The sequence below is a fragment of the Tiliqua scincoides genome, chromosome 1 (genome assembly GCF_035046505.1).
Source record: "Tiliqua scincoides isolate rTilSci1 chromosome 1, rTilSci1.hap2, whole genome shotgun sequence".
Classification (NCBI taxonomy): Eukaryota; Metazoa; Chordata; class Lepidosauria; order Squamata; family Scincidae; genus Tiliqua; species Tiliqua scincoides.
In genome coordinates, this window is record NC_089821.1 from 264,826,629 (window position 1) to 264,850,647 (window position 24,019).

General features: G+C 42.0%; 1 protein-coding gene across 1 annotated transcript in view; it reads right to left on the bottom strand.

Annotated features, from left to right (window-relative positions):
• ZC3H6 (zinc finger CCCH-type containing 6) overlaps positions 1-24,019 on the bottom strand; it is a 41,674-nt gene that overhangs the window by 12,495 nt on the left and 5,160 nt on the right. The window contains exons 2-8 of the mRNA XM_066611850.1: positions 20,659-20,842; positions 17,953-18,075; positions 9,409-9,643; positions 4,810-4,922; positions 4,034-4,150; positions 2,675-2,786; positions 1,419-1,528 (exon numbers count right to left, since the gene is read on the bottom strand). Coding sequence (XP_066467947.1) covers positions 1,419-1,528; positions 2,675-2,786; positions 4,034-4,150; positions 4,810-4,922; positions 9,409-9,643; positions 17,953-18,075; positions 20,659-20,842 — 994 coding nt within the window. The remainder of the gene's footprint in view (positions 1-1,418; positions 1,529-2,674; positions 2,787-4,033; positions 4,151-4,809; positions 4,923-9,408; positions 9,644-17,952; positions 18,076-20,658; positions 20,843-24,019) is intronic.

The following is a 24,019-nucleotide window of genomic DNA, read 5'->3' on the forward strand; positions in this document are numbered from 1 at the left end:
CGAAACCACCTGACCATGCCCACCCAGAATAAGTTGGGAGTGGCATGTTCAAGATTCTGCATATTAAAAAGTGGTACATGGCGTGCTAGGGGTTGGCCATCCATAAACAAATCAAGCCACACTGGGGGGTCATTTTCTGATGCATACTAAAGAGAGAAAATAAGTACCCCACTACGTTCAGACCAAACATCTCTCTCCTTTTTTGGAGCTGAACTCTGGGGAAAAATATTCTTCAAAACTGCAGAAGCTGGCTGTGCACAGTGCTTATTAGCTGGTGTCTATTCTGTTACTATGGGTGCAGTCCTATCTTGCACTGGAACAGACAAGCCAAGAGCCTTGCACTGTATTCAGTGTAGGATAGGTGCCCAAAGTGGCTCAGCCAGAGATAAGGGGAAACTTTCCCCCTTACCTGCAGGTAAGCCACCCTGGCCCCAATGGGTCTTCTCAGACTTGCACCACCTCCTGAGGTGGCACAAGTCTGAGGAGAGCAGAGCAGCTTGAAGTTGCTCCACGGTGCTCATGAATGGGGGTTTGGATCCGGCATCTGGATCTCACCCCCGCCTCTCACTCCCCACCTGTCTGTCCCCAGGACCACCCACCACCTGCCCTGGAACACTTCCCTCCCGCCTCCTCCCTGCCCACCCCAGAGCCTTGCGTCGGCCAAGCTAAGCTGATGCAAGGATCAGTATCTCAGTCGGTGCAGAGGCTTAAGTCAGCCTCCGCAGGCCGGCATGCCTCTGCGTGCTGGCCTGGCTGACTCACAAGGAGGCACAATTTTGCCTTACGGCACATTTGTGACCCTCCTAGGCTGGTGCAAGGGACTTGCACGGTCCTAAACAAAAGTCAGGATTGTGCAGTAAGAAACCTCCCCCCAATCACTGGCACTGTTTTTAACTTAGGCAGGAATTGAATTTGGATCTTCCTGGTCCAACTTAAACTCTAACCACTACAACATATTGGCTCTTGATGCAACATGGGCCATAAGGAGAAATGATGAAGAGCCATTTCTACCTACCTCCAATTTGGAGTACATACTATTCTAGCTACCTCAGCTTTTGTATGTTGCATGTGACAGCTAAAAAGGAGCCCAAAATACCACCTGGACTGAGAAGAGGACTGGGTTGTCTTTCACTAAACTCTGCCTTACAGAGGTAGAGTGGAAGGAGGGATTGGAGTTAGGATAAGGTTTCATGACTGCTTGACAAAAGCAGGCACTACAGTCTCACTACAAACAAGGAATGATGAGTTCCTATTTTTACGTTGCTTGAAAACAACTGAAGTATCACTAAACATGCCTAGGAAAATCTTAATTAAACTGTTATCATTGGCTTCCTCCATTTTGAAAAAAAAATTATTTGAAATAAGATTACAGAGTAAAGATGAGGTCGCTTATTTTTTTCTGACAGAAGGAACAGTACCTTATCAAGTAATTCTCTTGTGTCTTTAGTTAGTGGATCATGAGAAAACTTGCACTTGTCACCGTGGTAGCACTTTGCTCCTGTATGATAGAACTTGCAAGGAAATTCATGTACACCAATATAAGGACTCTTAACAAGTATAATTCTATTAATTCTACTAATAGGGTGATGGATGGAAGCTTATATATGCCAAGGAGTTCCTGGTGGTATTCAGGATGCTTGTGTGAGGGATTACTGTCAGTAGAGGTTGGGCAACTCAAGCGCAATGGGTTCCCCTACATGGGTTCTCCTGCAAGCTCACGAAAGAAAATGGATCATACACAGTGTTCTGAAATTAAATTGCATTTAAAAATAATGGGCCCTCACAGCATCCATGAGGGATCATTCTAGGACTCCCAACTGATACTGAAAACCATGGATAATGAAATCCGGGGGGGGGGGGGGTCGGCACAGTGCCACAAAACTTACCACCCGGCCTCTGAAGGTTGCATGTAACCTCCCATCCTCCTCAGAAGACTCCTGGATACTACCAGAAGCCACTTTTGATTTGGACCGGCCAACTTCTGGTCATGTCCAGAAGGTGTTCTGAGGCATGACCAGAAGTTGCCTGTGCAAACCGGAAGTGGCTTCTGATCATGACCGGGAGGCCCTCTGTGGTGCAAATTCAGCATCCAAAGATGCCCAGCACGTGGATAAAGAGCACTCACTGTATTCTATCTTAAATTATTTTGTGCAGATACATTGCCAAGTGAAAAGCACAGCAATTTTTGATGTTTAACAACTCCAGGTCAACCCATCTGTTTGCAAATATCAATTTATGCAAAATATAAAATCATAATTTTGATAGAAAAGAACACTGGTACTTACAAGATGGTTTCTTCTTGGTGGAAGGAGAGCATCCAGAGTGGGTTATCTTCTCCCATCAGAAACAGGATAGGACAATAAGTAGCAAAGAGGTTTTTCCCTTCCACTTCTAAACATACTGTAATTTGGGTCATAATTACAGAAACTCCAACTTGCAATGTAGAAAAACATAAGCTATGCTGACAGCCTCAAAGTAATAAAACAGGGGGTGGGGGGAATCAGGAGAATTAGCATGACTGGTCTCTGGGAAGATAATATTGTCCTGGTAGCTTAATAACCCATGCTGAATGTCTTCTTCCACCAACAAGGAAAATCTATATTGGAATGTACAAGTTGAAATCTTTAAATAACTTTAATTACAATATTATTAGAACACTTTTGTAAAAGGATATTATGCATGTAAATACAATTTTCTCCTTTGGAACAATAACCCTGTATATAAAATTTGCAGATTTCCTTCTTCTTCTCGATTTCTGCATCATGATCAAATTTACACTGGTCTCCCTGTTACATAAAAAAAGAGGTTATCAGTTTCAAATATGGAACTCTAGTATTTATAATGGCAATATAATAAACTGTAATAAAGGCATTCCCCTAAGGGATGGAACAATGTTGAAATGCACTTCCATATTAATTTTACCATTCACAGATATTAAGAAATTAGGCAAGGTAGTAGTAAAAGATAAAAACCAATGTGCCTTACAATTCTGTGCACACAAACAAAAGATAACATTAAACTATATGGGCATCTTCATAAAACAGATTTCAGTTCAACACTTACTACTAGTTAGTATATTTTCTTACGTAACTGATTGACAGGATTGATGTAGCAATACATCACAGTGATCCAAGAATGTACAGGTGTGCGCCACTTAACAACGGGGATATGTTCTCTTATCCTAGTTGTTATGTGATTAGGTCATTAAGTGAACATTCAGTCCAATCTATTGCCTTTGGTGTGTAAACAGACACTCACTACCAGACACTAGTTGACTGCACAGACGAATGAAGATAAGATTGCGGTCCGTTGTTAACTGAACAGTTACGTGGCATACACTTGTATATACAACTAGAGCAGCATTTCTCAATGTTTGTCTTCCACTGTACCACTTCCCATGGTCCACCTACTGGAAGTACCACTGGAAGTAACTGGCAATGATGTCATAACCATTTACTTCCATTTACAGACTGAGAGGAGAGACCAAATGCGACAAACACTGGAAAGAGGTCAGGGCAGACAGGAGGGCTTTTCTGAGCATGCGAAAAGTGCATGCTGAAGCTCTGCCCACCGAGTCAAACCTCTTACTGCTGCTCGTCACCTTGCACTGCTGGTCTATCTGCCAGGTGGCAACGGTCTGGGGGTCCCATGCGTACCATCAGATGCCACCTCAAGTACACCAATGGTACAAGTACCACTGGTTGAGAAACACTGAACTATAGTAGAGATGCTAATATATATCAAGTGGTTTTTTTTTTAAAGATAATGGTTTCTATTTATACGTTACATACATACATATTTAATGTATAAGTATAAATAAAATATGTCAATTTACCATGTTAAACTTAGTTTTTCTGAAATTCTGCATGGTAAGTAGTCCTTTTCTTTAGGATCTTTTTATACTATATTTAATATTAAAATACATAAAAAGCCAAAGCCCCTCAAAAGTTCCGATAAATGCTCTCTAAACAAATTTGAATGAAATTCAGACCCCACGGCCTCCTGTTCAAAGAGAATACAATTATATAACCACCTTAATGCAGCGTGCCTCTAGGAAATATTTGCAAATTTGTTTTCCTTTGTGTTCCACAGTATGCTGGTTAATAAATGCCTGACTCATAGTTGGCCATTTCTTCACTGGTTTTATTTCCTGTAAACACAAATATTCTATTTTAAATTTTGTTCCTTCTTTAGGTGTAACTGTAAAACAGAACAACAGCAATCAAGTAATAAGTTACAGTGATTAGCTGAGCTTATAAAATTGCTTAAGATTGAACAAATATATCCAGCCTTCAATATTTTTCTAGTCATGATAAAAGTTCCCAGCACTGGACAAATCTGTATAGAAACTTCTCATGTCTTCATGAGAAAGGAAACAGGATAGCTTGGAATACAAATACAATAAAGGCTCTAAAGAATTTTGCTCCTTTTTTAATTTAGTGGTGCTGCCAGAAAAGGAGTATGAATCCCACTGCCTATCCAATAGCCTTCTTACTGCTTTTAGCTGACTACACAACCATTAGTTCATTTATATCACTTACATTTTCCAAGAGAAATGTACCCACTGATCACAGATCTTTCTCTTTCCCATTTACTTATTTATGTTACAAAATTTGATACTATCCCTCCCTCTGGCTTAAGTTCATCAAATGTTGAAACTGTGATGCAAATATCCTTGGGCTGCAATATTCATTTACTGCCAAGTAACTGTAGTGAAGGCTTAATTCTAAATTAAACATTATCAATTCATCATACTGAACACAATTATAGTGACTTATATTAAAATGTAACTTGTCACCTTCCATTTACCTCTTCGGTGCCTTTATTTGCCCCTCTTCCCCTACCACGGTCTTTACGCTTCAGTTTCTTTTGAATGCCACGCCCACGACCAACGCCATAACTATTGCCTGTTTGTGAAGCACCTAAGAAAATATTCAACACCACACATTACAAACTGTTTAGAATATTTATCTATTTTTCACATTTTTATACCTTCCTTTTTTCAAGGAGCTCAGGGTTGTGTATATACATAGTTCCTTCCCATCTTTTGTACTCATAACAACCCTGTTAGGTAGGTTAGGCTGGGACTTACTGGCCTAAAGTTACCTAGGAAGCTTCATAGCTGAGTGGGGAGAATTGAACCTGGATCTTCCAGGTCTAAGCCCAACTCCCGAACCACTACAACATCTGGCTCTCAATTATGATTACACATAATATGTAATCATTATTATGGTATGCAAGAGAAGAGGAATATACTTACACTAATATCACCTATATTTTTCTGTTCAGTGGATCGGCCACATAAGTTTTCTCTTCTGACATGCCTGGTCAGGGCGCTAAAGCTGTTTGAGGGAATTTCTGAGATTATAAAATCACAAATGAGTTTTGGAACCCTGACACCTTTAATATATCTATCCATTTTTATGAAGACGTTTTTATTCCAGCAAGCTGTTGATGTCTGATGGCTGCTTTTAATTGTTTTTACTGCTGATTTTATTGCTGCTGATTGTTTTTTATCTATTTTATTGCTGTTGTTTTAATGTATTTTATGGCTTTTAAATGTTGTTCGCTGCTGTGGGTATCCTCTGGGGAGAAAGGCGGATTACAAATCAAATCAATAAATATCCTAATGCCTAGTTATGTCTAATTTTCTATCCACTTAAATGGAATTGCTTCTTGAAACAGGATACTGACATATAGAGAGCAAATTATAAAGAATTCTAATTCAGAAACACATCTGGAGTAAAAGAATGAAAAATCAAAGATGGACACAAGAAATATGAATAAAGCTATATCACAGAACTATTCACAAAGTTTAAAAAATACAATTTATGAGGGAAAGGAGGGAAATGGACAAAATCAAGATAAAAATACATTCCCTAAATCAAAGTTCCTCTAAACATTAAATGTCCTCACTTTATTTTGAGCACTCTGACTTAGGTCCAAATCCTAACTAATATTCCAGCTCTGACATAGCTGTGCCCATGGGGCATGTGCTGCAACCTGCAGCTGGGGGTCAGTCATAGAGGCCTGCTCAAGGTAAGAGAATGTTTGTTCCCTTACCTTGGAGCTGTGCTGTCTTTACCTCAGTGCTGGAAAGATGGTTAGAATTTCGCCTTTAATTCCTTAGTCAGGAAGGGCTTTTCAGGCACTGGTATGTGCCTGAGGTCTTCTGCCATGTGGACAGAAGCAAATAATTCAATTAACTTCTCTGCTATCTCCAAGTCTCCTTTTTATCTTCCCTTTTCCTCCCTCACCATCCAGCAGCCCAACCGCTTCTCTGGCAGGTTTCCTGCTTCTAAATATTTGAAGAGCCTTTTGTTATTCCCCTTAATGTTGCTGGGCATACGCTCCTCAAAGTCTTTCTTGACCTCCCGTATCATCTACTTACATTTCTTTTGTCACAGTTTATGTTCATTTTTATTCTCCTCCTCCTCCTCCTCATTATTATTATTATTATTATTATTATTATTATTATTATTATTATTATTATTATTATTATTATTATTATTATTATTATTATTATTATTATTAACAGTATTTATATACCGCTTTTCAACTAAAAGTTCACAAAGCGGTTTACAGAGGAAAATCAAATAACTAAATGGCTCCCTGTCCCAAAAGGGCTCACAATCTAAAAAGATGCAAATGAATACCAGCAGACAACCACTAGAACAGACAGTGCTGGGGTGAGGTGGGCCAATTACTCTCCCCCTGCTAAAAAAAGGAGCACCCACTTGAAAGGCAAGACTTCCATTTATGGAAGGAAGCCCTCCTGAACTTGTTGAGCCCTTCTTCCTTTGCAGTATACACTTCCGCTGGGCCTCTATTACTATTGTTTTAAACAGACTCCACACATTCTGGAGAGATTGGACTTTTTTTACCTTCCCTTTCAACTACTTTCTAACAAGCCCCTACATTTGAGGGAAGCCCGCCCTTTGGAAGTCAAGGGTTTTTGTGTCAGATTTGCTTGGCACATGCATGGCAAAACAGATTGCAGCATGCTCATTGTTACCCAACGGTTCGGTAACATTTATATCACTAACCAGGTCCTGAGTACCACACAATATTAAATCCAGAGTCACCTGTCCTCTGGTGGGATCCATGACTAGCTGCTCTAAGGCACAGTCATTTAGCATGTCAAGAAATCGGCTCTCTTTCATGACCAGAGCATGAATTGACCCATTCAATATGAGGATAATTGAAGTCCCCCATGATTACAACCCTGTCTCATTTTGATGCCTCCCATATCTAATTCCTCATTTCAAGGTCCTCTTCGGGTTTTTGATTCAGAGTATGATAGCATGCTCCTAGTATTACATCATTCCCTGAGCCTGGTAATTTAACCCACAGTGGTGGAGTTGGACCCGCCTTCAATCTCTACTTTGCTGGATTCTACCCTTCTTTAACATAAATGGCCACCCCACCTCCAACACGCTCCTCTCCCTCCCTCCTATAGAGTTGATTGCCTGGGACTGGGGTACCCAATGGTTTTCCAAATTCCACCAGATTTCCGTTATGCCCACTATATCAGTTTTCCCTAGCCAACAAACATTCCAGTTTTCCCATCTTTGCTTGGAGACTTTGGGCATTTGCATAAAAACACCTGTATATGGGGTCCCCCAAGATGGGCTGCTTATTTGCTCCTTTATCCCTGCAGCCTCTCATTCTGCTGGACTGGCTATCACATCCCATCATGCTTCCACTCCCAGTTCTTACTCTGTCATTACCTTGTTATTCTTTAACCTTCCCATCCTCATTCCATAAGGATGAGAAGTTCTGAACTGGATGCCCTTGGCTCTTGTCAGCTTTCCCCCAGGAGTCAGTTAAAAAACTGCTCTGTCACTTTTCTAATGTTACACACCAGCAGTCTGGTTCCATTTTGGTTTAAGTGAAGCCCGCCCATCTTATAGAGGCCCGACTTATTCCAAAACATTCCCTAGCGCCTAACAAATCCAAATCCCTCCTCCTGACACCACTGTCTCATCCACGCATTGAGACCCCTGAGCTCTGCCTGTCTAACTGGCCCTTGCGTGTGGAACAGGTAGCACATTCGAGAACGCCACCTTTGAGGTCTTGGCTTTGAGCTTCCTACCCAGGGCCTACCTTCCTACCTCTAAGGCCTCCAAGCTACATTTCCCCAAGTCACTGGTACCGACATGCACCACAACTGCTATCTCCTCCCCAGCCCTATCTAGATGAGACATGATGTACACAACCTTTGCACCAGGCAGGCATCACCATGCAGTTCTCACATCTGTCACAGACCTCCCCCCCCCCCATCTATATTCCTGACAACTGAATCACCCACTACAAGAAGCCCCTAACCCTCCTCCTGCCTAGGAGTAACCTTAGTGTGACTGGATATGGGCCCGCTCCCTGAAGGTGTCCACCCTAGGGGACTGTTTCCTTCTTCTCCAGGATGACATCCTCCAGCCCTGAGACTTCCTACTCTGGAAGATGGGGAGTTGCCAACCTGAGGATGGGATGACACCTGCATATCCCCAGAAGTCTCATTGTGGTTCCTCTCTGCCTGCCTCTGATTCTCCAGGTTGGCAACGAAGGCCATGGGAGCAGACCCATTCCTTGAGTCCCTGAAGCTCCTTGCACCAAGGACACACTCATTCCCTAGTGGCATACAGTAATACATGTGATACTCAGTGGAAAACACTGGATAGCCCCCACCCTGCTGCTGATTGTCCGACTGCATTGTTTTGTATTTTTGATTTGGGATTCTTAAGAAACCTTACACTGGTTTGCTGCCCCTCTTCTTTAGGGAAGTGAAGGGCAGTGTTTGGGGCTCTGGCTTTGTCACCCTGCTGCTAAACCCGCACAGATGCTTAACTTGTTCTGTCTTACCTTGGCACTTTGTCCCAAGGAGGTTACTTGCAGCTTTTATAGCATAATACCATGTTTCTTGTTTTTTGTTTTAATAAAACATAATTGGCATACTTGGAAAAATAAAATCAGTTCTGTTAAACAAAATTGTCTAAAGACTGCTTTAGGCTTTTCTCCACATAGTTATCTATGCTCTATGCCCTCATTCTCTAATACTTGAAACTTTCTGAAGGCACTCTACAGTCAGGTGTATGGGGTGGGGGGGGGGGAGAAAAAGCAATCTAAGAAATAGAATGATAGTAAAGGTAGTTTTTGAAAGAGCAAGAGATGGGCTTAAAGACGGAAAATTCCAGGAGGAGAATATGCAGCTGACCTTCAGGTTGCCATAAAAGTAACCCATGCCCAGGCAGGAACAGCTGAGTGTACAACCTCAACACAAAAATGTTCTGTTCCAAACAGACATTCGTATGGGGAAACCCCTGAGGACTATTTCAGTGTTAATGTCGCAATACCATTCAATAACGGTAGATTTCCAAACCAGATTAAGCTAATCCTAAACCACTGCCTTACCTTTCTGAACTCCTTTCATTCCTTGTTTTTTCACTGATTCTTTTAAAACTGGAGCTTCTAAATCAGTATTTTCTTTAGCCTGTCTATATTGTTTTAATTGGTCAGCAAAATCCTCTTTTTCATCTTCATTGTAGCCAAAATTATCATCACTGTAATTCTCATAGTCCTTGTTTTTTGACTTTTTATTATGCTGTGTCTTCTGCGAAGGGGCATATTTTCCTGAAATATGTCCATGCTGGATTAAAGAAAGAGAGACAAACATACGTTAGGTTGCAAGACTTAGTATTTTGAATGTATAATAGACCCGCCTTATCTGTAGGTCCAGCATCCATGGATTTAACTATCAATGGGTGCCACAGATGTGGAGATCCCCTTTGAAAAATGTATTAAAAAGTAAAACTGAGTAAGAAAAGTGTTTTCTGTACTGTCACGCCACCAAACTGCACTGTTTTCAGGGCTTCAGAGCAGTCTTCTGAGCTCCTGTAAAGCCACTTCCAGGTCGTACATTTTGGGGCAGGCCAAGACCCACAAATGGCCTTGAGGAGCTCAGAAGACTGTTCTGCAGCCTTGCAAATGGCATGGTAGGGAAGGCTATTTTCTGGTTTTCAAAGCACTCCAGTATCTGCAGATATCAGTATATGTGGGGGACGGGGCAAAGAATCAAACTCCTGCAGACTCCAAGAATACTACTTTTTGTTATTTTAATATATACAGTAGAACCTTCAAAGTGACCACCTCTCTATAATGACCACCTCCTTAAGTTGACCTAATTTTCCCAGTATGGACAGACACTGCATATACACTATGGGAGACCAACCTCTCTATATTGACCACCTCCGTAAGTTGTATCTTGACCACTTCGACCACTGCACTGAGTATTAATTTACCCTCTGCAAGTTGCCCACTGAATGCGATACTGTGGGCCTGTGTTTTGTCTGGTTTGTCCCATCTCGGAAAGCGAGAAGCCACACGACAATCATAAGAACAGCCCCACTGGATCAGGCCATAGGCCCATCTAGTCCAGCTTCCTGTATCTCACAGCGGCACACCAAATGCCCCAGGGAGCACACCAGATAACAAGAGACCTCATCCTGGTGCCCTCCCTTGCATCTGGCATTCTGACATAACCCATTTCTAAAATCAGGAGGTTGTGCATACACTTCATGGCTTGTACCCCATAATGGATTTTTCCTCCAGAAACTTGTCCAATCCCCTTTTAAAGGCATCCAGGCTAGATGCCATCCCCACATCCTGTGGCAAGGAGTTCCACAGACCAATCAAGAGTAAAGAAATATTTTCTTTTGTCTGTTCTAACTCTCCCAACACTCAATTTGAGTGGGTGTCCCCTGGTTCTGGTGTTATGTGAGAGTGTAAAGAGCATCTCCCTATCCACTCTGTCCATCCCCTGCATAATTTTGTATGTCTCAATCATGTCCCCCCTCAGGCGTCTCTTTTCTAGGCTGAAGAGGCCCAAATGCTGTAGCCTTTCCTCATAAGGAAGGTGCCCCAGCCCCGTAATCATCTTAGTCGCTCTCTTTTGCACCTTTTCCATTTCCACTATGTCTTTTTTGAGATGCGGCGACCAGAACTGGACACAATACTCCAGGTGTGGCCTTACCATAGATTTGTACAACGGCATTATAATATTAGCCGTTTTGTTCTCAATACCCTTCCTAATGATCCCAAGCATAGAATTGGCCTTCTTCACTGCTGCCGCACATTGGGTCGACACTTTCATCGACCTGTCCACCACCACCCCAAGATCTCTCTCCTGATCTGTCACAGACAGCTCAGAACCCATCAGCCTATATGTGAAGTTTTGATTTTTTTGCCCCAATGTGCATGACTTTACACTTACTGACACTGAAGCGCATCTGCCATTTGCTGCCCATTCTGCCAGTCTGGTGAGATCCTTCTGGAGCTCCTCACAATCACTTCTGGTCTTCACCACTCTGAAAAGTTTGGTGTTGTCCGCAAACTGCAACCTCACTGCTCACCCCTGTCTCCAGGTCATTTATGAAGAGGTTGAAAAGCACCGGTCCCAGGACAGATCCTTGGGATCTTGGGGCACACCGCTTTTCACCTCTCTCCATTGTGAAAATTGCCCACTGACACCCCTCCCTCCCCTACGCCTGCTAGCATGTGTGCAAAAGGGTTTTTATAGGTGGGCACACTGCACATAGCCAACAGACCTGCGCCGGCTGCTGACTGTATCTGGACATGTACCAAGTTGTGAGGGACATGAAGTTGCTTGTGCATTGTGAAGCCACTGTCCTTTCACTTTGGTTCCCATCACCAGTGCATTACTTTACACTTATATTGAAACACAATTGCTGTTTTGCTGCCTATTCTCCTGGTTTGGGGAGATCCTTCTGGAGCACTTCACAATCCCTTCTGGTCTTCACCACCCAGAAAAGTTTAGTGTTAACCACAAACTTGTCCACCTCCCTGCTTATCCATGTTTCCAGGTCATTTATGAAGATGTTCAAAAGCACCAGATCCAGGACAGATCCACCCGGTTGAGGCACTCCACTTTCCACCTCTCTCCACTTTTTTTGTCAATTGCCCATTGACACCCACTCTCAGTTTCCTGGTCCTCAACCAGTTCCCAAACCATGAGAGGACCTGTCCTCTTATTCCCTGACTGTAGAGTTTTCTCAACAGCTTTTAGTGAGGGACTGTATCAAACACCTTCTGGCATTTAGTGAATCTGAGGAGACCCAGTGGAGGCCAAGCAGCCTAAGTAAAAAAGTGTTGTTGCTTTTTTTAGCTGTTGGGGCCATGTAACATGCTACATGCTACTGGGTTCCACTAAATCCAGGAGGGTGCCCGCATGGCTAACCAGCCAAGTTAGAGAGGCTGTGAAGGGCAAGGAAGCTTCCTTCCATAAATGGAAGTCTTGCCCTAATGAGGAGAATAAAAAGGAACATAAACAGTGGCAAAAGAAATGTAAGAAGGTGATATGGGAGGCCAAGCGAGACTATGAGGAACGCATGACCAGCAACATTAAGGGGAATAATAAAAGCTTCTTCAAATATGTTAGAAGCAGGAAACCCGCCAGAGAAGCGGTTGGCCCTCTGGATGGTGAGGGAGGGAAAGGGGAGATAAAAGGAGACTTAGAGATGGCAGAGAAATTAAATGAGTTCTTTGCATCTGTCTTCACGGCAGAAGACCTCGGGCAGATACCGCTGCCCGAACGGCCCCTCCTGACCGAGGAGTTAAGTCAGATAGAGGTTAAAAGAGAAGATGTTTCAGACCTCATTGATAAATTAAAGATCAATAAGTCACCGGGCCCTGATGGCATCCACCCAAGAGTTATTAAGGAATTGAAGAATGAAGTTGCAGATCTCTTGACTAAGGTATGTAACTTGTCCCTCAAAACGGCCATGGTGCCAGAAGATTGGAGGATAGCAAATGTCACGCCTATTTTTAAAAAGGGAAAGAGGGGGGACCCGGGAAACTATAGGCCAGTCAGCCTAACATCCATACCGGGTAAGATGGTGGAATGCCTCATCAAAGATAGGATCTCAAAACACATAGACGAACAGGCCTTGCTGCGGGAGAATCAGCATGGCTTCTGTAAGGGTAAGTCTTGCCTCACGAACCTTATAGAATTCTTTGAAAAGGTCAACAGGCATGTGGATGTGGGAGAACCCGTGGACATTATATATCTGGACTTTCAGAAGGCGTTTGACACGGTCCCTCACCAAAGACTACTGAAAAAACTCCACAGTCAGGGAATTAGAGGACAGGTCCTCTCGTGGATTGAGAACTGGTTGGAGGCCAGGAAGCAGAGAGTGGGTGTCAATGGGCAATTTTCACAATGGAGAGAGGTGAAAAGCGGTGTGCCCCAAGGATATGTCCTGGGACCGGTGCTTTTCAACCTCTTCATAAATGACCTGGAGACAGGGTTGAGCAGTGAAGTGGCTAAGTTTGCAGACGACACCAAACTTTTCCGAATAGTAAAGACCAGAAGTGATTGTGAGGAGCTCCAGAAGGATCTCTCCAGACTGGCAGAATGGGCAGCAAAATGGCAGATGCGCTTCAATGTCAGTAAGTGTAAAGTCATGCACATTGGGGCAAAAAATCAAAACTTTAGATATAGGCTGATGGGTTCTGAGCTGTCTGTGACAGATCAGGAGAGAGATCTTGGGGTGGTGGTGGACAGGTCGATGAAAGTGTCGACCCAATGTGCGGCAGCAGTGAAGAAGGCCAATTCTATGCTTGGGATCATTAGGAAGGGTATTGAGAACAAAACGGCTAGTATTATAATGCTGTTGTACAAATCTATGGTAAGGCCACACCTGGAGTATTGTGTCCAGTTCTGGTCGCCGCATCTCAAAAAAGACATAGTGGAAATGGAAAAGGTGCAAAAGAGAGCGACTAGGATGATTACGGGGCTGGGGCACCTTCCTTATGAGGAAAGGCTATGGCGTTTGGGCCTCTTCAGCCTAGAAAAGAGACGCCTGAGGGGGGACATGATTGAGACATACAAAATTATGCAGGGGATGGACAGAGTGGATAGGGAGATGCTCTTTACACTCTCACATAATACCAGAACCAGGGGACATCCACTAAAATTGAGTGTTGGGCGGGTTAGGACAGACAAAAGAAAATATTTCTTTACTCAGCGTGTGGTCGGTCTGTGGAACTCCTTGCCACAGGATGTGGGGATGGCATCTAGCCTAGACGCCTTTAAAAGGGGATTGGACAAGTTTCTGGAGGAAAAATCCATTATGGGGTACAAGCCATGATGTGTATGCGCAACCTCCTGATTTTAGAAATGGGTTATGTCAGAATGCCAGATGCAAGGGAGGGCACCAGGATGAGGTCTCTTGTTATCTGGTGTGCTCCCTGGGGCATTTGGTGTGCCGCTGTGAGATACAGGAAGCTGGACTAGATGGGCCTATGGCCTGATCTTATGTTATGGGCTGGCAAGGGATAGCATTGGTCTGCCTGTCTGTTATGAAACCAAGTATTTTTTTTAACTTACAATTTTTTTTAAGCTTATGAATTTTCAGGGTTTTTTTAAAACACTGATTGTGGGCTGTTTATTCTCTGTCTCTCGATATAGATATAGATGATATAAATATTAAGCATCACAAGAGGATCAATTCTCATTGATATTTGCAATAAAATATTTTAAAAATCCAATCTAAATAATAACTTGGCCTTGCATTTGTTGTCCTGGGAGTTAAACATGATAATATTTAAATGCCTTCCCCCCCCCCGTATATTGACCACCTCCCTATGTTGACCAATTTCCTCCAGTCCCTTGGGTGGTCAACTTAAAGAGGTTCTACTGTATTTAATTTAATTTTCCCCTTTGTTAGGTACTTTGTTGTTGCACTTAAAAAATTGAGTGCAACAACTTAAAATCTTTAAATAAATACAATGAGAAACAAATATCATTTACACCAACATCATTACTCCAGGATCTCACAAAAATGTCTTTCCCTGAGATAGTTGAGCCTGGGATCTTCCTATTGTACTTGTAAAGCATCCTGCTCTACCAGTATTTTCTCTATTAAACCGTTATTAATAAGGCACCACATATTTAGGGACATTCTGATCAATTTTTTTATTCCACACCAGACTCCTTATTGGCAGTTTCACAAATACGCACTTACAAATTTCTTATACTGTAAATGGTTAAATGAAGAAGTGCAGCAGCAAAAATTATATAGTTATTTAATGTGGTATAGAAGAAGGATGTCTTTAGTTCTTAAACACCCATAGATGAATAAGACAGTTGTGGTGAAATCAGATCTGTTCACTTGGGTGTGGCTACTGTTCTGCTCAGCTCTAGCCAGTTTTGAGTCATTCCAGGTTTTCCCATCCCATTGTTCCAGGGAGATAAGTACAATCACAAAAAACTCCAAGATAAAGTGGAGTGGAGAGTGGGTGAAGTAAAAAGGGACTCATTTACCTAAGACTTGGTGCTTTCTTTGTGCCAAGTCAAGTAGTGAGTATGCAAATAGTGATTCCAGATTAAAAGAAAATCAGTACCTAAAGATACTTTATAGCCCAGGGGTGGCTTAATGTAAGAGCCACACACAATAAACTTCAGATGTTGAAAGCTACAAAAGAGATGTTTGAGATCCATCATTTTTAAGAAGCATTTAAATTCTTAGATATATTTATTCAGCACAAACATTAAATTTAAATTTACAGTGTTTACAATATTTAAACTTATATTATACAGTGGACTCTCAGTTTATACCTGGTAAATAATTATAAAACTTGAAAATTTCTTATGTATCTTTTATATTAATTGTGATGCATAAAGGAGCTTAGCCAACATATTTCCAAGAGCTGCACATTATATGTTAAACAGCCATGTGTGGTTAGCAAGTCGCAGTTTGGCCACCCTGTTATAGGTCTTCTCCCCATCCACTCCTGTTCTCCTGCAGTAGTCCAGGAGCCCTTTCAAAAGTGGCAATCTAGCAACTGTTTGTTTTGTAGCCAAAGTTACATGTACTCTAGGTTTCTATTATATCATTTTGTTGCCAGTTAACTCACCAGTACAAACCAAAGATACAATCAAGATAACTTTTAAAGTAAGTCATTTTTATGCTTTAAGACACCAGACTGTAACAAATAACAAAATTAAGTATAATGTGCCTAAAACCAAAAGGCACTCAAAACAGAAATACAGGCCAAGGTAACCCAAATTCTGTTCCAAGAAAACCTGCAAATTAGTAATTTGACTTTTAGAATAATTATTAGAACTCTTAGCAGAAATAGTAGGACGTGAATGAGGGAATGAATGTTTGAAACATTATCTGTCCATAGTGCTTGTAAACAAGACTATTAATGTATGTTCAAACATAAACATACAAATTACAAACACATTTAGCATTATTTCTCAAATAAGAACATCTGAGTTCAAATCAAATGTTTCTTACCTATTTTATTTAGCAAGATGTTTTTGGCATAAACAAGTGACTCTAACCTATTCCATGGCAGTCAGAGTTAAGTAATTCTTATACCCAGTTTCACCCCTTACCCACAGGGAGAATATCCAATTTGATGCCTTCCAGAGATGTGAATAAATTGAGATTAGTAACACACTGCTAAAAGAGGTTTTTATCTAAATTAAGTCTGCAAGATTTGCCTTCTCACAAACTGGGTTCTCTCTTAGGAATTTTCTATGGCACTTTATTTGAATCTGTTGCAAATGAATCTGGTTGAAAACATCATGGGGATATTCTAATAATTCATTAAAAGTGATTTGCTGAAGTCAGACTTTGCTCTGAGGGCACCTTTAATTGATAATATAGGGCTATACAGGGATATAATGCTATTAACCTATCTTAAAATCCAACTCCACAGAATATAAGATTACTTTTGATTAGACTGCAAATAGGTATTAATGAAATGGTTTGTGATCCTGCACTGATACAGTAATTGGAACATCCAACCTGCAATATTCACCTTCTCACCGTGCAATTATTGGCACTGGTCAAGAGAAATCAAATGTTCCTTTGCTCAGATAATCATGAAACCAACGTAAAAACCCCCTGAAGATAACAGTTCTTGGATGCAGAAACAATGAAGAGTGAGGGTTCTGTTGGAAACATCCTGTTTATCTCTGACAGATACTCAAAAAAGTCAGTGATTGCTCTTTCATATTAATCAGGAGTTCCCAAAAGCCTTACCTCAGCAACCCACTGGATCGTCTGCAGTGTCTCAGGGGTCTGCCAAGACCAGAAAGCTTTCGGGTAAAATGGTGAATGATCTGGAAGAGATTTCCATGTGCATGCCCTGCATAGTTTGCTACATCATTTTTCCCAAACTGTGCGTTGCCATTTTACCCTGTAGTGTCCTGGCCTTGGCGGGTCTGCAAACAGCCAGGAATCGGGTCACAACCCAGTTGTGGCTCATGACTCACAGTTTGGGAACTGCTGTATTAATCCATAAGACTCTTACATATGTAGAACTGTAGTATTATTCTCCTGTAAGGAAGGTACTCTGTTAATGATCTTATGAAGATCCTTCTCAGATATAGGGACAATACACAGTAAAAAATTCATGTGAATAAAGAAATAAGCTCTTAGCAATCAAGGTGAGAGTATATGCTATCTCTAGTCTTCTTTAGTTCCAGAGCATTTCCTCTAATGAAAATAACTACAGTAGATGAAAAACAAAGCTAAATCAGCAGTTAAACCAAAGGTGACATCCATTTTCTTTTCAGCAAAGTGAAAAGAAACTGAAAGGCTCTCACACTTTCTTGAAAAAGGAATGGAGTAAAAATTGCTTCTGCCTGACTGGAAACTACCAACCAGTTGAAAGAGGAATTGTTGTTTTCCTCTGCTTTTACCCCAATACTTAACACGCACAAAAAATGTAGTAGTAAGCTGGAAATCAGAATGATATATCGTTTTCTGAATGTATTAAAGTATGCCTAAACCAATGCAATACACTTCCAAAGTGAATACATACACCTTTTAAGAAAAGATGAGTGCTGTAGTCTGAGATAGAAACACACATATAAACACGCATAAAAACTATAAAAAATGAGAACTGTTTTGAAAGCTGTACCTGAAGAAATGAAGACTCATAATCCCTGTAGAAACCACCTCCTTTTTTATGCGATCTTTCTGAACGTTCAACATCAGAATCCATGCTATAGTCAGAGCTGTCATCACTGGAGGGTGAATTATGCTGAAAACCAAAGAGTATAACCTGGGAATGAGGAACTATATATTATTTTTTAAATGCTACAGGTAAGTAACATTGGAAACAAAACAGGTCCTAGACAAGGAATGTACAACTTAACAAGAGGACTAATAATAATTGGCAAGTGGTACCTTGGCTGTACTACATGTGGTGTGATGCTGGAGGACCTCATGAGCCTAACGGAATGCCTAAGTGCAGGGGCTTCAGACATAAGGCCAGTGGGCTGGATATGGCCTGTGCAAGCTCTTTATTCAGCCTGCATGATAACTGGCTCTCCCAGGACCACCAGCAGCTGCAATGCCCTGGCAGAAGTGATGGTGCTGAAAGGGAGGTGCTGGGAGAGCCCAGTTAACAGGTAGGCCACCTTTCCAGCACTACAGAGCTGGAAAGCACTCTGCAGAGGTGCTGGGGGGGCGGGGGGGGAGAGATGGAAGAAGGCCTCAGAAGGCAAGGAACAGTACACAGGAAGCAGCAGACCAAGAGGGGTGAGAAAGAGAGACTGGTGCTAGGAGAGCCCAAATCATGAAGGCCTCCTCCTTTTCAGCGGTGCCATGTCAGAAGAAGCAGCACTGCTGAAAGGATGGCCCGTGTGATAATTGGACTCTCCCATCTCTTAAAAATATGATCAAGATTTGCACACTTTCTTTTCTGTCACTTGTAGCTAATGAGAACATCACCTGCTGAATGACATCATTTCTGGTCCCCAGTAGGCACCATGAATGCTACTTGGCTTGATGTATGAAACAAGTTTGACACCCCTGCCTAAATGTCTCCTGAGATATTGCAAGGCACACCTCTCAGCACACACATGGGTACACCTCTCAGCACACACATTGTGCTAGCAATAATGTGATAACTCAGTGAGCTGGTTCTCTTGGCCACTTTTTAGTCTGCTGGGATTTTGCCTCTTCTCCCTTGGAAGATATCACATTAAATAAAGTTGTGCAAGGATACTGAAGCAAGATTCTTCTTAGCTCTGCTTCTGCAGTGAAAGAAGCCCCTTTATTCTGCAACTGATAGAAGCAATCTGGGAAGGAGGAAAGCAAATGCTAGCTCTGCGTTATTTATAGCAAAATATTGGAAGTAAAGGAATTAATCCTTTTCTCAAAAGGGAGTCTGTATTCCTTTTCTTTCTCATTCTTTTATCTTACTGTGAACAGTACAGAAGTGAAAGATCACAAAGATCTTAAGATCAGGAACTATCCCCTTAGCATGCAGGTTGCCTGCCTGCTTGTTGCTTTGCTCTTATAGTGCCTGTAAAAGCAAGAAACATGCCTGATTGTTAAAGAAGAAAATGGTTTCCTCGTAGACTTTGAGCATAATAGGAAGTAGGTCCTATCCATGTGCCTGCCAGTTTAACCTTATACAGTGTTGGGACACAGAACAAAACCTCCCACAAAGATCATAACAGGTGACCAAAATCATGCAGGAGCAAGGAGTCCTTTAAATACCCTAGGCCTAATCTGTTTAAAGCAGCTGTTCCAAACTGGAGACCACTGCGTCTGGAAAAAGCCCTTCTTGTCCCAACCAACATTTACCATTCTGCTGTGGCACTGCTTATTTTTCAACCCAACTTCTGCACAGGGATGCTCTGGGCAGTTGCATCTATTGCCCCAGCAGACTTAACTGCCTAGAGTGTCAGACTGGGTTAAAAAATAAGTGGTTCCACAGAGGAAAGGTAAGCGCCACTCATGGGGGGGCATTTTCCGAACCCCAGATCTGGCCCATGGGCCAGAGTTCAAACAGCCCTGGTTTAGAGTTTTAAAAGTTATAAGCAGCAGCTTGAATTGGGTTTTTGAAACAAATCAGGAGAGTCAATACAAGTAGAATAAAATTGTGGTAATATGCTTCAAATATGAAAACCCTGACAACAGCCCAGCTGCATCATTGTAGCTATTCTTCTCTAAAATTTAGCTAGTTTGACCTAGCCCAGAGTGTAAATGTTAAGTTTTAGTAACAATATATTCTCTGTGTGCCAAACGCTGTTCAGTTTGGGATCATCTGGAAAATTGTAAAACTAAATGGGGCTTAAGCAGACTAAGGTAATTTTAATAATCACTGCCTTTTTTGGATTCACAGCATTATCAAGATTCATTAAAAGAGTATTGCATGACTATAATAATAGCACTAAAACATTCACAAACATATAAAATCAAATAAAAGTTGGCCCTTGGTATCCGTGGAGAATTCAACCCCACCTCCACCCCCAAAGGATACCAAAACCTGAGAATAACTGAGTCTGCGCAGTAGGGCCCATCAGAGGAACTCCAGACGTGACTGAAAGTGCCTTCTGGTCATTTCCAGAAGCATTCCAAGGCATGCTAAGGCTGGGTGTGACTGGCACTTCTGGTCGCATCTCAGAGGTTTGGTGAGGCCCTTCAGAAGTGGGTCGGGATCTGCAGTAAGTCAAATCCGCTGGTCCCAAAAAGGCGGATAGGGAAGGGGGCTCACCTGTAAGTGACTGAACCTTGTTCAACACTATTTTGTCCAGGCAGGATCCTTGAGTGAAGAAAAATAATTACTATACAGTAATTATGTTGCATTAGAACTTTGACTAACAATTCTAACCTTGTGTTTATCTCGCCTTCTCCTTTTTGATTTTTTCTTCTCTTTTTCTTTTTTACGCTTCTTTCTAGATTTTCGATGAGCTTTTTCATTTTTCTGCTTATCATCAACTTTTACAGTTTGTTCTTCCTTATCTTCTTCAAATCCAGCATCATCTATTTCTCCATCTTCAAGTTCACCATCCTCTCTGTTTTAGGAAGATACAGTTCAGAATGAATATGAATTTGGATAATTTTAAATAGGGCAGTACAATTGACTTACAACAGTAGTCTTGTTCCTTTGACAGTCAAAAATATGATACAGAAGTTTACAAGTTTACTTTAAGATTGTATCTAATTTTTGATTGAATTTCAGGGTATTGCAGCCATTCCCAAACTGTGGGTCCAGGACCTACCAGTGGATTGTGACCCTATTTCTAGTGGTTCCTGAAACTGACAGGGCAGATTAGGCTATATGCATCAAGGATTGAAGCTGCTACTTGGAAAAGGCACTGCTGCCCAAGCACCATTATCGTCACATCCCTTGGCATTTATAAACTAAGCAGCAGCCTCTAGGGCGTCTAAAAAGTTTGGGAACCACCTGGGTACAGCATTATGCAAGATATTACACAGCTTTAATACACTGGGGAGCATCTGAGTTACACTTGTGCAATTAGTATGCGTATAACCCATGTTCCCTACTCAGAAGCTCCAAAATGCTGTTTCTGAGTGTCAGAGGACTCTTGGCAACAGCATGGGGTGTGGAATAGGGGTGGTGTTGGAGGAGGAGGGGGAATAATTCACAGTCTCCTTGTAATATTGTGCTATTCTGTCTCCCATGAGGCTGCTAAAGGTCCCCCAGCTCTCAGCAACGGTTTTTCAAGGTGCTCAGATGCCTTAATAGGGAAAGCAGGTTATGCTTGTCTAACTGTGTCCGTGTGACTATGGACACTGCCTTCTATCTTAAAACTATATATGTATATGCACTTTTTGACTTTATAGTCCCCCAAGCAGCTCAGAAACATAACATTCATAAAACACCAAAATAACCCTAAAAATTATTACAATCATAAAGCTATAAAAAGCAGCTAAAACCAACAAAGAAGCTACCAGAAATTAGTAACAAAGCAGTAAAAACAACAAAACTAAGCCAGATGTGGGTCATACATTACAGTTATCATTAACAGCCATGGTGAACATAATAGTTCTAACTTAGTACCTAAATATTGCTTGTGCAATATACTGTTCTTATTTGTCAGGGGGGGGCATTCTACAATAGAGTCACCACCAATAAGAAAGCCCTCTCCCTCTTCGCCACAGCCTTACTTCTGAAAGTGGGACCACCCTTTGTACAGCCTTAGTTGCAGAACTTAGTAAATTAGGGAACTTCATATGGGAAAAATATTATTGTTAGATATTACCAGAGACATCAACTTCATAGTTAAGTATATTCAGAGTATAATCTGAAGAATTTACAGTATTAACAAAAGTTATATAGATTAATTATGCTAATGTATGAAGAGAAGGTACAAGGCATTAAAGCATCAACTTTAATTGCATTTAGCAGTCTACCTACTGTACTATTCTGGTGGCATTGCACAAATAATTATTTTTCTGGATAATCACAGTGTTATTGCAAAGACTAAATAAGATGAAAAATACTTTGTGCTACAGCAGGGGTGTCCAAAGTTTTTGGCAGGAGGGCCACATCATCTCTCTGACACTGTGTCGGGGGCCGGGGGGAAAAAAGGAATTAATTTACATTTTAAATTTGAATACATTTACATAAGTAAACATAAATGAATATATTAAAGATGAACTTATATGAATGAATGAAGGTCTTGCAATAGCTCAAGGCCTATAAAAAGCCTTGCACAAAGCAAGGCTGGCCTTTCCTTTGCTGCTGCTACTGCATCACAGACGTGAAACAGCAAGCTGTGGAGGAAGCCCTCATCCCACAGCTCACACGAGAGGTCAAACAGTTGCTCTCACGCTGACAGCAGTTGCATCAGGCCAGTGCTGGCTCCAACAAATCTCCAGAGGGCCAGAGGCTCATTGGAGACTGGGGGCTCCCTGAGGGCCACATTGAGAGACCTCGAGGGCCGCATGTCGCCCCAGGGCCGGGGTTTGGGCACCCCTGTGCTACAGGAATGATAAACTATGTAAAAGCACTTGAAAATAGTACAGAATATCAATGGAAAAGGAATAGTTGTCCTAAGAAAAATGCCTCTCACTAACATCCAAGAATATTAGTGAGTGAAGAAAAAGAAACCAAACTCTGCAAGTCTCTTACAGATCCCACATATCTGACACTTACATGAACATACACATTTAGACAAACTTATAAAAGGGATATTCTGAGAAGAGTTTATTTCGAAGGACTCATAACACTGAAGCAGAACTGATTTCACCATGCTATTCAAATTAAAAACAGAGTACTGACTTTAGGGACAATGGCTGTTGCTCAGTGAGGCACATGTAAAAGGAAGGGATTTAACTCTGGTTTAAAGTGTTCGTGACTATGCTTAATATGCCTGCTATTTACGTCTGGGAAAAACTGTCAACCACTGATAGATCTTATAGCACTGCCAAAAGCATTTAACTTAGGCACTGGTGAAATCTCCAGAGACTACCTCTACCTATGCCCATATGGTACTCAAATGGACAATATCAATGGATTTTTAAGATCATGATGGGACATGGAGGAAGCAATGTTTTGGATGCTGGTTGGTGCCAAGATATCAAAATGTCAGTGAAGTCCTTGGCCCTAGTACATTCAAAGTTGGCAGACCTGCTTCTAGACTATGAGCCCAATCCTAAACAGTGAGTGCTGGTGCACTGCTGGCGCATACTGTTGCAAACATGCTATAAAGCGCTTGTGAGCCCTCAGTGCCAGAGCTAACCAGCTAGTGCCAGTGGAAAGCTGGTGCTCTGCCGCTCAGTGGTTGCCCAAACCGCTGGGTGGCAGAGAGGGAGGTGGGGGCATGGGGAGGAGGTGTTCCAGGGCAGGAGGAGGTGGGGGAGGGCAGGGAGGAGGCATGCCATGGGAGGAGGGTGGGACTGGTGGAGCTGAGCTCTACCGGATCTTGAGCTCCACGTTGGGCCCTGCGACCTGACATGGAACTCTCTGATTCTGCGGCAGCTCCAGAGCTGCCCTACAGTCGAGTAGCCCCACTGTGGGGCTACTTCCATTACTTGGGGGAAGGGGACAAACATTCCCTTCCCCAAGGAGGCAGCAGCAGCTGCCCAGGGTGTGCTGGATGCCGTGGCAGCTGTTTTTGCTGCTGCAGCCCCACACTCTGAATAGCTCCAGATTGGGCTGTATATCACTTCAGATTTATGGGAACATACAACTGAATGCTTCACAACATTCATATGCGCAACTG